This window comes from Tenrec ecaudatus, chromosome 1, assembly GCF_050624435.1.
Source record: "Tenrec ecaudatus isolate mTenEca1 chromosome 1, mTenEca1.hap1, whole genome shotgun sequence".
NCBI lineage: Eukaryota > Metazoa > Chordata > Mammalia > Afrosoricida > Tenrecidae > Tenrec > Tenrec ecaudatus.
The window spans coordinates 236,199,108-236,217,390 of record NC_134530.1 but is presented as its reverse complement, the minus strand read 5'-3'; the positions used below and the strand labels follow the sequence as shown (position 1 = coordinate 236,217,390).

The 18,283-nt window shown below is 39.9% G+C and overlaps 1 protein-coding gene across 1 annotated transcript in view; it reads left to right on the top strand.

The window, feature by feature from the left end:
- USH2A (usherin) overlaps positions 1–18,283 on the top strand; it is a 987,589-nt gene that overhangs the window by 698,396 nt on the left and 270,910 nt on the right. The window contains exon 44 of the mRNA XM_075540576.1: positions 6,258–6,421. Within this exon, the coding sequence (XP_075396691.1) occupies positions 6,258–6,421 (164 nt within the window). The remainder of the gene's footprint in view (positions 1–6,257; positions 6,422–18,283) is intronic.

Genomic DNA, 18,283 nt, shown 5'->3' with positions numbered 1-18,283 from the left:
TTAGTCCTCTCAAGAGATCTTTTACTGCAGATTTGCCAATGCAACTTTGGTTGATTTCTTGACTGCTGGCTCTGTCCATTTTTCACTGTGAGAAGCTAAAGCACCCAAGGGCGGGGGGGGGGGGGAAATGATGATGCAAAAGAGCTGAACAGAAAATTTCAAAGTTTGAGAAAACAAAGTAAAATATTATATATAGTTAAATATTCAAAGACATGGAGTTAGAAAATCAATCAGGAAGAGCATGCTCAGCATTTCTCTAGCTGAAAGAACAACAACAAAGTCAAGTTGAAATACTGAAGGATCCTGTGGACAAAATATTTAATGATTCTGTTGACAAAAAAACAGTATCAAAAGAATACAGAAGGAATATGCCAAGCCACTGTACTAAAAAGAATTGGCTGACTTTTGGCCGTTTCAGGAGATAACATATGATTGAGAACTGACAATAATGAAGGAAGAAATTCGAGCTGTATTACAGGTAGTAGTAAAAATCAAGGATCCAGGTGTTACAGAATAAGACTCATAATTCAACCCAATATGAACATACTTATGACATAGTAAATATAAATTGAAGCCCATGTTCCCGGTTAAATAAATGGTCTATTTTCATTATATATATATTTATAATATGTGGAAAACCATACCAATTTTATCTCAAAAGACATTATGCTCTAGAATTTATATCATTACAATATTCATACTTTTCATTTAGATCTACATATACAAAGAAAGCGAGTGCATCAATGTTCTAGATCATTTAGTTCAGGCACAAATACTTCTACTGTGCCATTATGCATATCTTAGGTGAGAAGTAGTCTTTGACTGAGTCGCACAACCCCTGGGGCTCATTACTGAATTTTGATTTTCCTGTATAGGCACAGACTCGGGGCTTACCTGCAGGTTTATGCTACCTGTCAGTGTCTAAATTTTCTCTCTTCACAATTATGTGCAATGCGGCCAAGTTATGGTTGTTGGGGGAACCATAATTTTGGATTTCTGACATGTTCATCACCTGAAAAATCTGGTGACCGTGCCGTTGTTGCCTGATGTTACAAACGTTCATCAGGACGTGTTAAAAGAGAGCAGTGGCCTCCTTCATTTTAACCAGCAATCTGTCCTAACAATGTTCAGCCCCTCATACTGCCTTGGCTCCTGAGTGATCAGAAAGAACAACAACAAACTTTGAGAACACTGTCACAGGATGCCCCGCTTTTCTTCTGGATTTAAAGAAGGAAAAGGAAGACATGGGAAATAATAGAGTTTTTGTGTTCTATTTTATAAAGAATAATGACTTTAAAATTATACTACCTTTGTTATTAAGTTGATAAGGTGATATGTATTTTAACTTCGATACTATGGAATAATTTATACATTTCTAGAAGTATTTATTTAGAATGATAATATAGTGATCTCCAGGTGTATTTTAGTGTACTTGATATCTTCTAAGTATTGTTAAATTGTACCTGTGAAAATTGTTGTTACAATAGAAATTTTTTCCTGTAGCCTTTTAAGAACTTCAAGTTAAAAGCTTAAAGGGAAAATGTCTACTATTGATGGAGGTGTACACAATGAAGACCATCCTGCATTGTTGTATTTTTGAAACCCTGGCTTGTGTGCAGTTGTACTCACCTGCACTTGGACTTGTGGTGGCCATGAAGAAGAGTTAGGGGAAGATGCAACTAACTAGCCTGTGTTTTCAGAAGCATGATTTATATTGGTGACAGTATTGACACACGGATTCTTTTAGGATATCAATAAACCTGACACATTTTTAATTCTGATGAAAATAACCTGAGGCATTCTTCGGAGTACTGAAGAATTTTATTGGTTCTTAAGATACACCAGACTCTTTCAATGTAAAGCCTTCATACATTTTGACCTGGAATAATATCTTTCTCTGTCTTCATTGGACAAAATATCACTTGTCATCAAAACTTAGCCCAAATGTTGCCTGTGCTGTGAAGACTTCCCTGACTAAGTCGGGCTATGTAGATGGAATGTCTACTGTGTACTTAAGGGAAACAGAATTTAAGGGTTCCTGTTTTAGATGTTCTGACTATAAAACATAGTTTTCTAAAATATTTTTATGAACTATAACTCCCAGAGTACAGTTATCATACTTACTGTGGTTTGTATCTGGCACATAATAAGTGATAAATAAATAGTTTTAATAGATCACGGAAGTAAAGGAATGTAGAACATGAGAGCTCAATATAATTTGATTTCAATATAGGTTTAAAAGAATACCTAAGCCTCAAGCAGAGTCAATTTTCTACATGTGAAATAAATTTCTGTGTCACTAACCTTAAAAATCACATGAGTACACTGAACTTTATGAGAGTGGCTGCATTAGTAACTGTGGAACAGCCGTCATTTTAGTTGTGAAATTATTTATTCAACAATAAACAGACTAAAAACTGCATAATCTGAGTAGAATCTTTTCTACAATTCAAGGATGACATCTGAAATGTTCCTTAATTCAGATTTGAAAAATAAAACAGGGAAGGCACTATTCTCAGGTATATACATAGCAAAGTTAACTATAAAAAAGTGGATGAGAGTATGGTTTTAAAAGAATTAATTTTTCAGTTAAAATTTGTGATTCACAGCTCAGTTATAACCCATTACACCCCCAGGGCTCATAAGCGTAGGTTATAGATGCAATGAAGTAGTATGTTTCAGGATTTACTGAAATTTAAGAGAATTCAAGGTTTTATTTCCTAAAATAATATAACTTAATGATGTAAATACCAACACATGACATCAAATAAATAGCTACTGGCTTCCCAGTATATTGTCAATGAATAGTAGAAATAATTTAATATTTGGAATGAAAAATCAGATGCCCAGCCAGCTCTGTTAGCTACTTGGACAAGCTTAGGCAAAGTCACTTAATTCCTCAGTGTCTCAAGTTATTCTTCTAGCTTTAAAATGTAGCAGATATTTTATTATTTGAAGCAGATGAACTCTAAGATTAATCCCTTACCCTTAAATTCTAGTACTATCTTTAAACCATGTGCTCTACAACTAAGTATCTAAGTGGCCTGCATTCTTTCTATGCTGATAAATTGTAAATGCCATCAATATTAAGTCATAATGACATTCCTTAAAGTATCATCATAACAATAAATCCCTTATAGAGATTTCTTACAGTTATTCATTCTGTTGCCATCTGATATTGGGAATCCCATTTGAAGACAAGAACCATACAATTGAATCACTTTAGACTAGTTATTGAATGTGTAATAGCATAGATATATTCAAGAAATATTCAAATATTGCTCTAGAGTAGATTAGACATCCAGGTGCTAAATTTCTTCTAAACCATTTTATAAAGTAAAAAACAATGATAAGAACTTTCCTCAGGGATAGCACTAATGAATCCAAGGTCGCTGGTTCAATTCCCATGGGAGTCATTAGCTTCATTTCATTTAATTGCCACAGACTTGCTACCCTCTTAACCCTGGCTCTCCATCCTTCTAATTCTTACTAGTGGTCACAAAGGAAATTTGGCAAGACTGTCTGGAAGCATAATAAAAAATCTATCCCCACTGCAAGAAAACAACGCAAAGGTCAAGCCCCAGCAGTGTGACATCATCCAAGAATGGAGCAGCCACACTACCCTTAGAGTTGCTTTTATTACTACTGATATCAATGAGCACTATTGTGCTGACAGTGTAATATCGTGGCTAACAGAGCCACTTCTGGAATTAAATGTGCACATTTGATTCCCAACTCCCCCACTAATTCACATTCATAAATTCTTGATAAATTGTTATCATGCTTTCAGCCTAATTTTCCTTATTTTCAAGAGAGAAATTATAATAGTACTTTATAGGGTGGTCATTCCCCCAAATAACACACAAGTCCCAGTCCATCCTTGGAGTTAGTGCACAATCCCATCTCACTCTTACCACGAGTGTCCCTCACCTTCGCTGACCCTTTACTTCACCAAACACAATATCGTCTTCCAGCAATGGATCTCTACTTGATGACATGTCTAAAGCACACAGGTTGGACATTGCCTGCTGCAGTACATCAGGTTTTTATTGGTTAATCTAAAGTAGATCACCAGGTTTTTTCTTCCTATTCTCTGAATCTGGAAGTGCAACGAAGCTGGTCCACCATGGGTGACCCTGCTGGTGTTTGACATGCCAGTGGCATAGCTTCTGGCATCATATTCGGATGCAAGCCACCACAAACAGACAGGTATGACAAACAACAACAACCACTCTCACTGCCATCAGTCAATGCTGACTCACAGTGACCCTACAGGGCAAGATAGAACTTCCTCATAGATTTCCCAGATTATAATTGTTTACAAGAGTAGAAAGGCTGTCTGTCTTCTGTGGAGCTGCTGGTGGTTTTGAACTGCTGGCCTTGTGAACTGAAGCCCATAGTGTACTGACTGTGCCACCAGGGCTCCTAAAGCCCTTAATAAATGCTAGCTATTCTAATTGACCTTTGAGTTGTGTTCATAGATCTATTTAGCAATTGCTTAAAAGCATATAATGAAGACAGGAGGAGAGGAGAGGAGGAAAGGAGAGGGGCTGTAATGAAGAAAGATCTACCAGATTCCCAAATGGGAAGCTAGTACTTATTTAGTGACAATGATAAACAGCTTCAACAGGTTACTGAGTTCTCACTGGTGATGACAATAACAAAGTAACCACTCTTAAGTGTAGCAGAGGTGGAGTCATTTGTAAAACACATTGCTAAACGCTTGCCTTTGGACCCAAATTGAGAAAGAAGGCAAGGAAAGCTGCCTTTTGTATATGATGACAAACTGCTCAGAGTCTTGTCATGCTTTGGCCAAATTATGTTATCATAATCCTGGGAAAGACACTCTCCCCTTCATACCACTCCCAGCAGAATCCTTTGCTACTGCCAGAAACACGAAGCTCATTGCCATTGAGTGTATGGTGACTCACAGTGACCCTTTAGAACAGGGCCGAACAGCTCCTGGGGGGTTCTGAAACTGTAACTCTTCAGAATAGAAAACCTGTCTTCAGTCCTTAGCTGCCACACACACCTAGTCTTGGTTGCCATTTACTGAGACAAGTACTCCGGATCTGCTTTTGGAGGTTAGAGGCCTTCAGCAGCTCTGAGACAAAAACTGGGTAACTGTCAGATAGGTGGGCAAAGAAATTCCGGTACTTAACATCTTTTTAATGAACATGGATTTCCTTTCTCTTTGTAAAAGTATCCTTGATAGCCTATTAAGCCCAAATGAGGTGATGATGTTCTGAGACTGCCCCGAGTCCTGGATGCCCTCAGGCTAGGCGTGTGCTGTCACAATGTATTTTACATCCTTGTTCCTCTTAGCAGTTGCCCAGTCAGAACCTGCTGCCCATAAAGAAAGAAATAACACTTGCTTATTCCGGCATTTAAGAGACAGATGGGGCGTTCTACTCCTGTCAACTGTTACAGTCTTGGAAACTCACAGGGAAGTTCCACCTTGTCCTAAAGGGTCGCAATGAGAGCTTCAACTCAATGCAGTCAGCATTCTGGCACTTGAACCTAAAAGTCCAATAGGCGTCTACCTTAAGGGATAACTGAAAGAGATAAAGAATGGGTGACGCTCCACTGACAGAGATTTAATATGTGACTTGGAAAGTTCCCATCCTATCGCATCACTGTGTCCAGACGTCTGCAAAGCAATAGTGTTTCCATTGCTTTGCTGTATGTTCCCGCTATGGCCAAAGGCAGCTCCGTGTAACAAAACTCTCAGTGGTAGAATTCTGTCCTTTATGGTCACAGTCATGATTTACTGTAGGGGCTAGCTATCTGCCAATGAGATCCTGGGAAAGACGGAGTGCTCTCCTAGAAGAGGATGGTGCAGGTTCTGATACTTGAAAATGGACGTGTTTCAAGAGTAGAGCATAAGACCCTCAGAGAGAAAGCCGGAAGGTTGCCAGATGTGTAATTGCATCTGGAATTGAGCTGCAATCCTTCCCACTTTTGACAAAAATAAGAATGAGAAAAGCGATAAGCCACATTGGTTTTAAATGGTGCTGTTTGTTTGACATTCCGTCTAAAATACTTTTCTGTCATTTGGGTTCAGGCTGGAGAGAAACAAAATTGACGATATGGTTAGTGGAAGGGAGGTGGGGGAAATAATGTGTTTAGTAGAGAAAAGAGGAAAATTGTGTTTGGGGGATGTTTTTGTGACGGGAGACAAAAAGAATAGTAAATCATGTTGTGTTGGGTTCTACAAAAGAAAAACTTACATTGACTTTTTAAAAACAATCCCTTAGGTTTACAACATATGGATATAAGGTCTTTGTACACAACAGTGTGGGTTTCGCTCAGAGCCAGGAAGCCAACGGGACGACACTCGCTGGGCGCCCACAGAGAGGAGCCGAGCTCACTGCACTAGCTCTTAACCACACAGCCGTACACGTGGAGTGGACGAAACCAAGTAAGCACCCTGCGCATCCGCTCTGGAATCGGGGCTTGTGTCTGTTTCCACGGACTGTTGAACAAATCTGTAGAAACTGCCGTGGCTTCCAACAGGGGAGATTATTCCCTCGCTGTTCTGGGGGTTAGAAATTCTGAAATCAAGGTGCCAGGGCAGTGAGGTCCTTCTGAGCACTCTACGGGAGGGAGAATCAGTCCTATCTTTCTTCTGGCTTGGGGTGCTGCCAGCCAGTAATGCTTGCTGTCTCTGGGCTTGTAGATATGCCCCAAAGCTCTGCAATCAGATATCATTTTCCCTGGGTGAGTTTTTGTGTTAGTCTTCTCTTCATATAAGGATATGCGAATCATATTGGATTGTGCCCCACCCTGCTCCAGCATGTCCTCGTTTAAATCGTTGTTTCTGCAAAAGCACTACCTTTTAAAAAAAAAGGCAGTAGGGATCTGGAAACACAGGGAATCTAGGAAGGCCGAACCCCTCAACATCCGCAGTAGGAGTGGCGACACCAGGAGGGAAGGGGATGTAGAAAGGGAGAACCGATCTTGGAGATCTATGTGTGACCTCCTCTCTGGGAGATGGGCAATGGGAAGGTGGGTGAGGGGAGACGCAGGACAGTGTAAGATAAGATATAATAATTATTTATAAACTATTAAGGGACCAGTGCGAAGGGGGGAGCGGGGAGGGAGAGGGAGGGGAAAAAAGGGAAATTGAGCTGATTCCAGGAACCCAAGTGGAAGGTGAATTTTGAGAATGACGAGTGCAACGAATGTATAAGGGTGCTTTGCTCAATTGATGTATGTATGGATTGTGATAAGAATTGTATGAGCCCCAATAAAAAGATTTATTAATTTTAAAAAGGTCATAATTTTTAGAAAGTAGGGTGGTAGTGGTTACATGTTGGGCTGCAATCCAAAAGATCAGCAGTTTGAAACCAACCAACCGCTCCTCAGGAGAAAGACTGGGCTTTCTACTCCCCCAAAGAGTTACAATCTCAGAAACTCACACAGGCATTTCCACCCTGTCCTACACCGTCACTCTGAGTCGGTGTCAATTCAATGGCATTGCGTTTGATTTTGCTGGCGTTTTGTTTTGTTGGTTTGTGGTTTAGGACTTAAGCATATCTTTCTGAGCAACACACAAATAAATTAAAAATAAACAACTGTATACATTTTTTAAGTCCACTTAATTAAAAGTGGTGCTTCCTTCTTAGAAAGGCAAAAATCTCTATTTCACTTCCATCCTTTTTGGAACTACTTTTTTCCCTTATATTTATTCCATTTGGATTGGGGCTGCCCGGTCCGTCAAACCAGTCAGTTTATATAGAAATGCCCAGGTGCCATTTAGTACAATATAGTGTTCTGCACTTTCCTTCAGACAGATCTGCCCTAAGTCTGGTGGCTTATCACTCATTCACAAGAACTATTAGTGGTATTGTAGTAATAGGACAGATTTTCAGTGAATCTTCCTCGACACTGATTCTAGGTAGCTTCAGCCTGTCCCCAGTAGACAAAGCCTAGAGGTCAACATTGAACTCACTCCAAATATGAAATTCTGACCCTGGTTCCATTAGGAACACATCTTTACAGGCTGTGGGAAGACCTCAGAGATGGATTTAAATCAGAATGACCAAAATCGCAGGCCTGCTGGACAAGTAGAGTAGATTACAAGTGACCTCTGGGGATCACTACAGCCATCACAATCAATCTACTCTGATATCATTATGGATTCCGCTGTATATTATCATCCTTCTTGTAGCTATAACTCAATATTTTACAAATAGTTCCTTAAATCAAAATTTGCTAGAATATTACCAACTATGGTAAATATCTGATTTTAAAAGGTATGATTAAAATATTTTATTTTATGAAAGAAAAATTTTCTCACAAGGATAATCATCTATGAGTCGGAACTGACTCGATGGCAGTGAGTTTGGATTTTTTATTATATGAAGCATTATCAAATCAGTGCTGGTTGTACAGTTACAACCACTGGATTTTGAGTCTGCCTTATATTTTGCTGTACCCTCTGAGAGATATAGGTCTACTTCAGTTAGGACACTAGAGTAAGTGTAACCTAATGTTCTGTGGTACCACTTGTAAATTAATAACCATAATTGTTGCTGTTAAGTGGCACTGAGTTCGTCCCCAACACATGCTGAGCCTAGTGTAATGGACATTGGTCTTCATTGGCTGATTTTTGGAAGTAAACTATCAGGCTTGCATCCTAGTTCATTTTTGTCAAGAAGCTCTGCTGAAACCTGTTTTGTTTCACAGAAACAGCCAAGCCTTCACTGACAGCTAAGAGGTCACTATGCACGAAGTGCATGGACCAGGAGTGGAACTCAGGACTCCCTCGTGGAATGGGAGAACTGTTCCCCTCTGTCACCACTGCCACTAAAGAGGGGATTAGGTGATGCCAATTGCAAATTAAAATCAATACCAGTTGTATTGATCTCAATTGTCCCTCACCCATTTTTCAAAAGATTATCTCTCCCAGGGTAATTATAAGGTTGTAAGTGTCTAAAGATCTGTGTCACTTGTATTGGGGTCTCTTGTCGTGCCAATGGAACAATTAAATTATGTGATGCTTAGGATTACATTGCTCACTGAGAAAAAATACTAAATTTTAAGTCTGAAAATAGATTTTGATGTATAATATATTTTCACTCATCTTTCTCTTTGCTGTTCCACCCTTACAATCTGATTCATCTTAAAACCTACTCATGGTGGTAGATGCTGTTCCGCCCCCCAAAAAAATGATATTTGCATACTTCTCTTAAGATATGACTGCAGAATTTTCACCAATATAGGTCCTTTACGTTATAATTGCATGCCTGAAGTAAGCTTGCTTATAAAAACTGACAACCCTAATAGAGCTGAAGCAGCTCCCTGAAGTTTCATTACTTGGTAATCTGCACCTCTGACCTTCTACATGGAGGTAATGCAATCTGTTGTTATTTCCATGCACACCTTAGAAATCTCGCAGATAACTCTCTGCGAGCACCAGGGTTAACTCCCAGAAAAGGCTCATCTCCCCGAAAGCTTGCTGCATGATCATTTTCCTCCTTTATGCAACCTGCTAAATGAACCGGTCACTCCTCTACGAAAGACTCACCTATTTCTTTTTCTGGCAATTATATTTTCAAACGGATCTCTTGGTAGTTAGGAGAAGATCGGCACCTAGTCTCTCTAATAGGCAAAATCACATATCAAAAGTATCTTGCTGCTGAGAGTCCTATGAATAAATATCTACATATTTTCCTATTAAAATTAACCAAAAATATCTTCTGGAGTTTTTCTTTAAGCCAAACAACGATTTAGTTTAATTAGTAAGCAATGTCTGTCATGAGTAATGTACTCTTGTAAAAACAAAACAAAAACCATATGGGATCAAACTGACAACAGCAACCGGGAAGGTTAACGAAGAAACTTAGAGGGGCTGTAAGTTGATGTTAGCGGAGGTTGGATAATGGCAAAAGGGAAGGTAAGAATAAGCTCACGATGTGAAGAACATATTCAATGTCGCTGAACAGAAACTTCTCATTTAATGTATGTTTGGCTGTGTATGTTTTCAACAACAATAATGATAAAATATTTTTAAAGGGTGGAATACTTAGTTTTAAAGCATCTTCTTTCCTCACTGTGGCCATCTTTGTGGACTCATTTTGTAAGCAAAATATTTTCAACCACAGATTAACAAGGACATGTTGTTGAAGCCATTAAAAGAGCCAGTTTCATATTGTCATTGCTGTTGTTGAGTGCCGTCAAGGCAGCACTGACAAGCGATCATCCCATGTGCAAAAGCAGCCCTGGTGGTGTAGCACGTATGTGTTAGGCTGCAATCTGTATGGTCTGTAGCTCAAAACCACCAGCAGCTCCTCAGGAGAACAACTGGGCTTTCTACTCCCATAAACAGTTACGGGTTTGGAAACCCACGGTGGGTGGCTATGAGTCAGCATTGACTCGATGACAATGGGCTCTCATCAACGGCTCTCACCAATACTCACCAAGACTAGCCCCCTTGTGCTAGGTTATGAACGTTAGATCAGTCAACCCACTCTCATCTTTTTTTCCTGTAAACCAAGTCCACAGGTGTCAGAGGCCAAGCTCAACCCGTTTCTTTATTGCTGCATTTCTCCCACTTCCACACAAGTCGATCCAGGTGGTCACCTAGCAGCATTTCAGCCTGCTCACAGGCTCCCTTTAACATTCAGTCCCAGAGAGGAGTTTTCTTCATGGTTCCAGATTTTTCCAGCTTCTGACAAAGACTACTGGCTCCTGAGTAGTCCAACGCACTGGGTGGGGCATATATTTTCAAAGGTTTCTTTGCAGGCATGGCTTAAGCCCACCTAAAGATCAAATGTTAGTGGCTGAAAGCAAATGGGCTTACAAATTTTCTATTTTCCTACTTCCCATATTTTCCTAGAAAACAACTGAGTAAAGTGTGGCTTTATCAGACTTCCTGGTATGCAAAGAAAAACTACCATGAGGGAGAGGTCAAACAAACACCTACTCTCCATCTTATGATTTGTTTCTCCAGTACCCCACTCCTGGTAACATAATGTATTATTCTGGGTACTTTAGAGAAATAAATCCACAGAAACTCATGTATAAGAGAGAGTTTTATATAAAGGTTAAGTGTACATCAAGAAAACACCCCAACCCAGTGCTGTCCAAGCCCACAAGTCCAACATTAACCCATTAACCCACATGTCCAACACCAATCCACAAAGTCCTTCTCCATCTCACAAAACAGATGCAATGATGCTTACTGCAAGAGGAAAGTCGAGTCAGTGAGCATGTAAACATCTCAGTGCTGGCAGGGGCCTCCACACAGCTGCTCCAGCACCCAGGGCTGCATCAGGGTAGGTCCACGTGGTTTTTCCTCAGGGATGTCTTACAGGAAGTGAGCCTTGCCAGCTGAAGCAGGGAACTGGCTAAGGCAGCTGCACCCTGGTTCGACCATCGGAAAGCAAGAGACTCGAGAACTAGAAAGGCAAGGCTCACTGAGCCATTTATCCCTCCGCCCTTCAATTAACCCCACATGTGTTTATCGGCCAGGTTGGTACAGTAAACTAACTACTAGAGTGGCTTTTTTTTTTTTGCTGGGGCGGAGTGAGGATATGGTACACAAAAATGAAACACTCCCCAATCCTGCACTATCCTGACAATCTTTCCTGTGTACATTAGACAGGGTTCTCTAGAGAGATAAAACCAGATTGCTGATAATTTATATAGATAGATAGATATAGATATAGGTATAGCTATATAACACAACAAATGAACTGTTAAATTATATACAGATAGATATATAATAAAAGAAATGAAGAGTTAAATTATAAAGCAGTACAAATGGCTCAGTGCAACTCACTCCCGTGAGAGAGTTGTGAGATACTAGGAGTCCTTCAAGTCTTGAGGGCTGCCAGGTAGTCCTCAGTAGAGAGAGCTAGGCTATCTCAGCACAGGCAGCAAAGAGCAAGGCAGGTCACCAACTGTCAACCAGGTTACCAACGGTCAGTCCCCAACTCCAGAGAGGTACATTCCAATCATGTGGTCTTAAAGGGACCTCAACTTACAGTGACACGGATCACAGGCTAGGCGTCCCACAGGTAGTGTAGCTTGTAAATTGAGGCACAAAACAAGCAAGGCAGCCGCACACTTGTCTGATGATCAAAGAGCGAGAGACAAGAAAGGCGAGGCTCACCGAGCCATTTTTCTCTCTGCCCTTCAATTAATCCTATTTGTGTTTATCGGCCAGGCTGGCGTAATACACTCACTATCTCACTGTGTTTGAGCCCATTGTTTCAGTTCACCGTGTCAATCCATCTCATTGGGGCTCTGCTTCTTTCCCTGCTGGCTCTTTAGTATATACCTTGCAGGAACTCCATCTCTGGGGATGGGTCCCTCCTGATCACATACCCTTTATATCAAACCAGGTCATACCATTGTCATTTCTCAAGAGCAGTCTAGCTGTACTTCTGCAAGACTGACTTATTTGTTTTCTGGCAGTACACATAATTCAAATACATCAGCTCTCTGTTATATGAATTCATTGCCCTGCTTTCAAAAGCATGTGAGGTGATAGGAAATACCATTTCTTTGGGACCTTAGTTCTCAAAATAGCGTCATGACTTTTCGTCACGTTCAAGAGATCTTTTACAACAAATTTGCTCAATGAAGTGCATCATTTGAATTCTTAACTGCTGCTTCCAAAGGTGTTGATTGTAGATTCAAAAACATTAAACCCTTGAAAATGTCAATGTTTTCTTTGAATGTTTTACTCTACCCATGTTATTGTGTCCAACTTCATATGATGATAGTTCTTCCCCAGTCACATTTTGAGTGCCTTCAAACCTTAGAGATTCACTTTCTAGTTCTCTATCAGTCAATGTTCTCCTGCTCCTTAAGGCTTTAACTGGCCAAGTTTTAAAGAAGTAGATAGATGAACAGATACTCCTTCCCTGTCTCTATTTGTCTGGAGGCATCAATGATCTGAAAAGAGCAAGAAAGAGATCGCTTCCTTTGTCATGGACAGTGAGAACACAAAGATGGGAACACGTATCTCCTGCAACTAAAGAGCCTCAGTGAACTCCCTCAAAATTCATGAATAATAAAGTGTTACCAGGAAGAGAATTTAATTTTATGGAAAAGTCTCAGCCTCATTATGATCACATAGCCAAAAGGTACAGCTACAAGAAATCTCTGAATTTGTTTGAACTTAAATTTTTCAGTGCCAGAGTCTACAAATAAGACTAAACCTCACCCGTGGTATCCTTCTTCCCATCATTCTTGTCATCCAGGAAAATAGCAACACTCCCAGCTTCCACTGGCTCCCCTCGTGTTTGTTGTGCAAGTAGATTAGAAGAGTTAGTGAATGAATTTTTTTACTATAGTTAATCTAAACCAGGGGCAACAAACAATCTGTATAAGGTATCTCTGAATAATGAAAATATGACCACTAAATAGACTATGTGTCTGTTGGCTGTACTACGACTGTGCTGCGGTGGTGCCTATGCTACCAATTATTCAACCACCAGCAGGCTCAGCCTTCCTGGGCAGGTTTCAGAGCAGCTTCCAGACTGAGAGGACAAAAACGAACAAATCGCCTTCCAGCCCATTCTGAGTGATAGCAACCCCATAAGATCGCCTGGAGCTGCCTCTCTGGGCTTTTGAGAGTGGAAGTCCTTACGGGAGTAGCTGAGACTTTCTACTCCTATAACAAGTTGTAAATCTCCAGAACCCACGGGGCCAGGTTCTACTCTCTCCTACAGGGTCACTATGAGTGGACATCAACTTGACAACAGTGAAGTGTTGTTTGTTTTTTAATAGGAGTATGTATATATTTAATGTGGGTTCACACTTAACACTTGTGAGGACCAGGCAAAGTTTCATTCTGTTGTACATAAAGTGGCGGAGTCATTCCCAACTGGATGGAACTTAAATGCAATATAAGAAGTGCCCATTTATTCCTAGGATCTCAGCTACAGCTAATATTCCTATCTAAGCCCCAAACAGTGCAACTATAACTAAATATTCATGTTTAATAGCTGAATGCCTAGTGAAACATGCTCTAAAACTGCCATTCCATATTCAGCCTATGGTTTTTATCCTGTTTAATAAACTTCACTCAAAAACCCAAACCTGAGATTTATCTATCAGTCTTCCTTCACACACACGTGGGTTATTTATGGACTGAGATCATGCCCATCTTGTGGATACATCCTTCTTCTTCTAAAGCCTTCTTATTTCCCTGTAGATGGGGCGGGGGTGGAAAGAGCAGTCTAGACTTGCTTTGAGGTTGACGTCTGTTCATAGTGATTCAAGTATGTCGGAATAGAATTGCACTTTTAGAACGTTTTCAAAGGCAGATTGTTTCAGAAACAAATCAGAAATATTCAGGCTATCCAAAAATACCTCTTTCATCTGTGATGTCTCTGGGTAGACTAGATCACCAACTCTGATTAGCAACTAAACACATTAACTGTTTACATGCCCAGTGATTCCAGACAAGCAATTTCAAACCAAAATAAAACTCACTGCCTTCAAGTCAATTCTGACTGATAACAACCCTATAGGATAGGATAGAACTGCCCCCTGTGGGTTTTGGAGATTTTATAATCTCTTTAGTGGAGAAAACAACTCCTTTCTTCTCCCTAGGAGCTGCAGGTGTTTTTGAACTAGTTGATTTAGCAGTTAGCAACCCCACTTGTAACCATTACGTCATCAGGGCTCCTCAAATAACAACTGCAGATGACTAATTGCTCTTTCATGTTACAAACAAATCACATGACCTCATCCAGATGCAAAGGCCTAGGATTGATAGTCTAAGTATTAGATAGGGAAAGGAAAACGTGTCAGTGAATGTAGGAATCTTTTCCTCAACTTTTATTTAACATAATGTTGTTTAAATATTACATCTGCAATTCTATTAGTGATTAGTGATGTCTTCATTTAATGTACCAAGACTTTGCATTTTATATATGATAACGAATTTGGCATAAAGTTACTTTCTTTGTCTTGCTTTCCTATTATGCTTAATGCTTGGTTTATAAATTGTTATTATTATTATATAATTATTTTTCACAATTATTTTCTAAATACTTTCAATCTTTATCATGAATTCTTTTTAAAATTATTTTATTGGGGGCTCATACAATTTAGCACATCCATTGTGTCAAGCACATCTGTACATTTGTTGCCATCATCATTCTCAAAACATTTGCTTTCTACTTGAGTCCTTGGTATCAGCCAACTCATTTTTTCCTCTCCCTCTCCCACCCTCCCTCACAAACCCTTGATAATTTATAAATTATTTTTTCATGTCTTTAAAAAAATCTTTTTATTGGGGCTCATACAACTCTTATCACATTCCATACATACATCAATTGAGTAGAGCACCCTTATATATTCATTGCCCTCGTCATTCTCAAAATTCGCCTTCTACTTGGGTTCCTGGAATCAGCTCGTTTTCCTTTTTTTTTCCTCCCCATCCCTCCCCGCTACCCCCTTCCCCCTGCACCCTTAATAGCTTATAAATAATTATTTTATGTTATCTTACACTGCCCAGCGTTTCCTCTCACCTACCTTCCCAATGCCCATCTCCCAAAGAGGAGGTTACACATAGATCCCCGAGATCAGTTCTCCCTTTCTACACCCCCTTCCCTCCCAGTGTCGCCTCTCCCACCGCTGGTCCTGAGGGATTCATCCATCCTAGATTCCCTGTGTTTCCAGATCCCTACTGCACTGCTATGCATCCTCTGGTCTAACCAGGTCCACAAGGTAGAATAGGGATCATGATAATTGGGAGGGGAGGAAGCGTTCAAGAACTAGAGGAAGGTTTTGAGTTTCATTGTTGCTACACTGAACCCTGAGTGACTCATCTCCTCCCCACTACCCCTCTGCAAGGGATGTCCAGCTGCCTACAGATGGGCATTGGGTCCCCATCACGCACTCCCCCTCATTTACAGTGATGTGAGTCCCCCCTCCCCCCACTGCCTTTGTTGTTTGAGACCTGGTCCCCTCTGCCCTTCATGATCACACATCTTGGTGTGCTGCTTCTGTGTGGGCTTTGTTGCTTCTGGGCTAGATGTTTACTTAAATATTTCCACTATTGAGTTCTGGGTTAATTCATTTCTCTGTCATCTACAGAATGTTACTAGATCATTTTATCAGAATAGATCAATGTATATCACATAAATTTATTATATATTCTATAATGTTTGCCTATTTTAAATCATTTATTTTTACAAATATATGATACTTTGGATATGCATGAATTTCGTAAAATAAAATATTTTCAACCAAACTTACTGAAATTGTTTCATTGTCTTCTGACATTTAGTGTTGCAGATTAGAAGTCAGACACTTGCCTGACGTTTTATCATTTGTAGATGAACTTTTACCTTTTGGCCTACCTTTGAAACAAAAGACTGTTCTGTGTGTCTACATTTGAACTTATGTCATTCTATTTATCCCTTTGATCTTCTCTACTCATCTCTCCAATGCACTCTGTTTAGTGCGCACTCTCCTGCCTACCTCAACTGTGGATAGAGGGAGAACCCTGGATAGTTATTTCCTCTGTAGTTCCCACAAATGTCTCAGACCCCGCTGTCATCCATATCCTTCTGCAAACTGCATCTCCTTATTCTCTCCTTCAATTTCGGATCATATGATTTACATGCCTACAGTGAGTGATGACGGTATATTTTACATGTGGACTTAATTAACATCTCACTTAAATGGCTGCTTGTTTAGAGACAAGCCATTACGACCCCAGATGTTATTTTATCTGATAGCCGGGCACCATCTAATTTATTTGTCAATTTTGCTATAGCACCCATATCTTCTGTGTTCCTCTCTTGAGGGCTAGTACAAAGCAGGTCCACGATGTAAGAACTAATTGTTTTTAAGTTGGAGCTTGGATTTAGTGTGAACCCAAACCCATTATTGGACCTACATCTTGTTTGTTTGTTTGTTTGTTTGTTTGTTTTTATCTGCTTTGTAGCTCCCTTTCAAAACCTCCCTGTTCTTAGCAGTAACCCCCCTGGGGCATAACTATCTTCAGTTCATATTGTCTTTTATTAGCCAGTGGTACTAATTTTTTTAAACCCTCTTGATAGAGGGATACTGTGCCCATGTAGGCTAACTCCATATCGCAGTACCTAGATTATTCACGTGTACAAAATCAATCTAGACACTCTTTACACAAACACTAGGGATTAATTGTCAGGGAAATTTACAATAATAAATCCCTGAGAATGTCTCTCACAGGTTTGCCAACATAATACATATCATCATACAACATATCAGGCATTGATGCAGCAAGACCATGTTATCTGCCTACTAACAGTTGAACAATCTTGGATACTGCTGTCTTCTGCTTCCTCAGACACCGTGTATTTTCCAAGTTAAGTCTTCAGGTAACAAGTGTGTCTGAAGTAGAGGCCAGTTCACCTAGTGGAGTTTCAGCATCAGATCTCACAGATGCAGCCTCTGGAGAATGCTGTGAGCCTTGAACCTCCAGAATTCAGTGTCCCAGCATTCCACAGCACCCGACCAGGATACACCCAGAAGCACGGTTCAATGTGGTCCATTCATTGCATACCACCAAAGACATTTAGGTCTTTGATCTACCTTTCTTTGTTTCTGTGCCTGGAGTGAGATATGGACCTTCTTTCATTCTTCTGCAGGTGGATATCTAGATTTTCCAGCACCATTATTGAAGAGGACATCTGCTTTCCATTTAACATTTATTGGGCTTTTGTAAAAAATGCAGATGTTTTTAATTCTGGGTTTTCTGTACTGATCCATTGGTCCATGTATCTAACATTATACCAGTACCAGGCTGTTTCGACAACTGTGGCTGTATAGTAGGTTTTGAGGTCTAGTGGTACAAGACCACCTACTTTATTCTTCTGTTTGAAGAGTTCTGTGCCTATCCTGAGATGCTTTCCTCTACATATAAAATGGTAATTCGTTTTCCCATATCTTTAAAGAAAATGATGAAATTTTGATTGGAATGTCATAGAATTATTTGTAGATTGCTTTAGGTAGTATTGACATTTTCACAATATTGAGTCTTCCGATCCATGAGTATGGGATATTCTTGCATTTGTGTAGATACCTTTTGGTTTCTTATAGTAATATTCTGTAGTTTTCTTTAGACAGGTTTCTTGGGTTTGGGTTAGCTTTATTCCAGTTAATTTAGCCTTTGTGTAGCTATTATGAATGGTATTGTGTCCTTGAGGTCCCTTTTGGAATTCTCATCACTGGTCTATAAGAATCCAATTGATTTATGCTTGTTAATCTTGTATCCTGCTTGCGTACTAAACTCCTCTATTGTTTCCAGAAATCTTATTGTGGACAC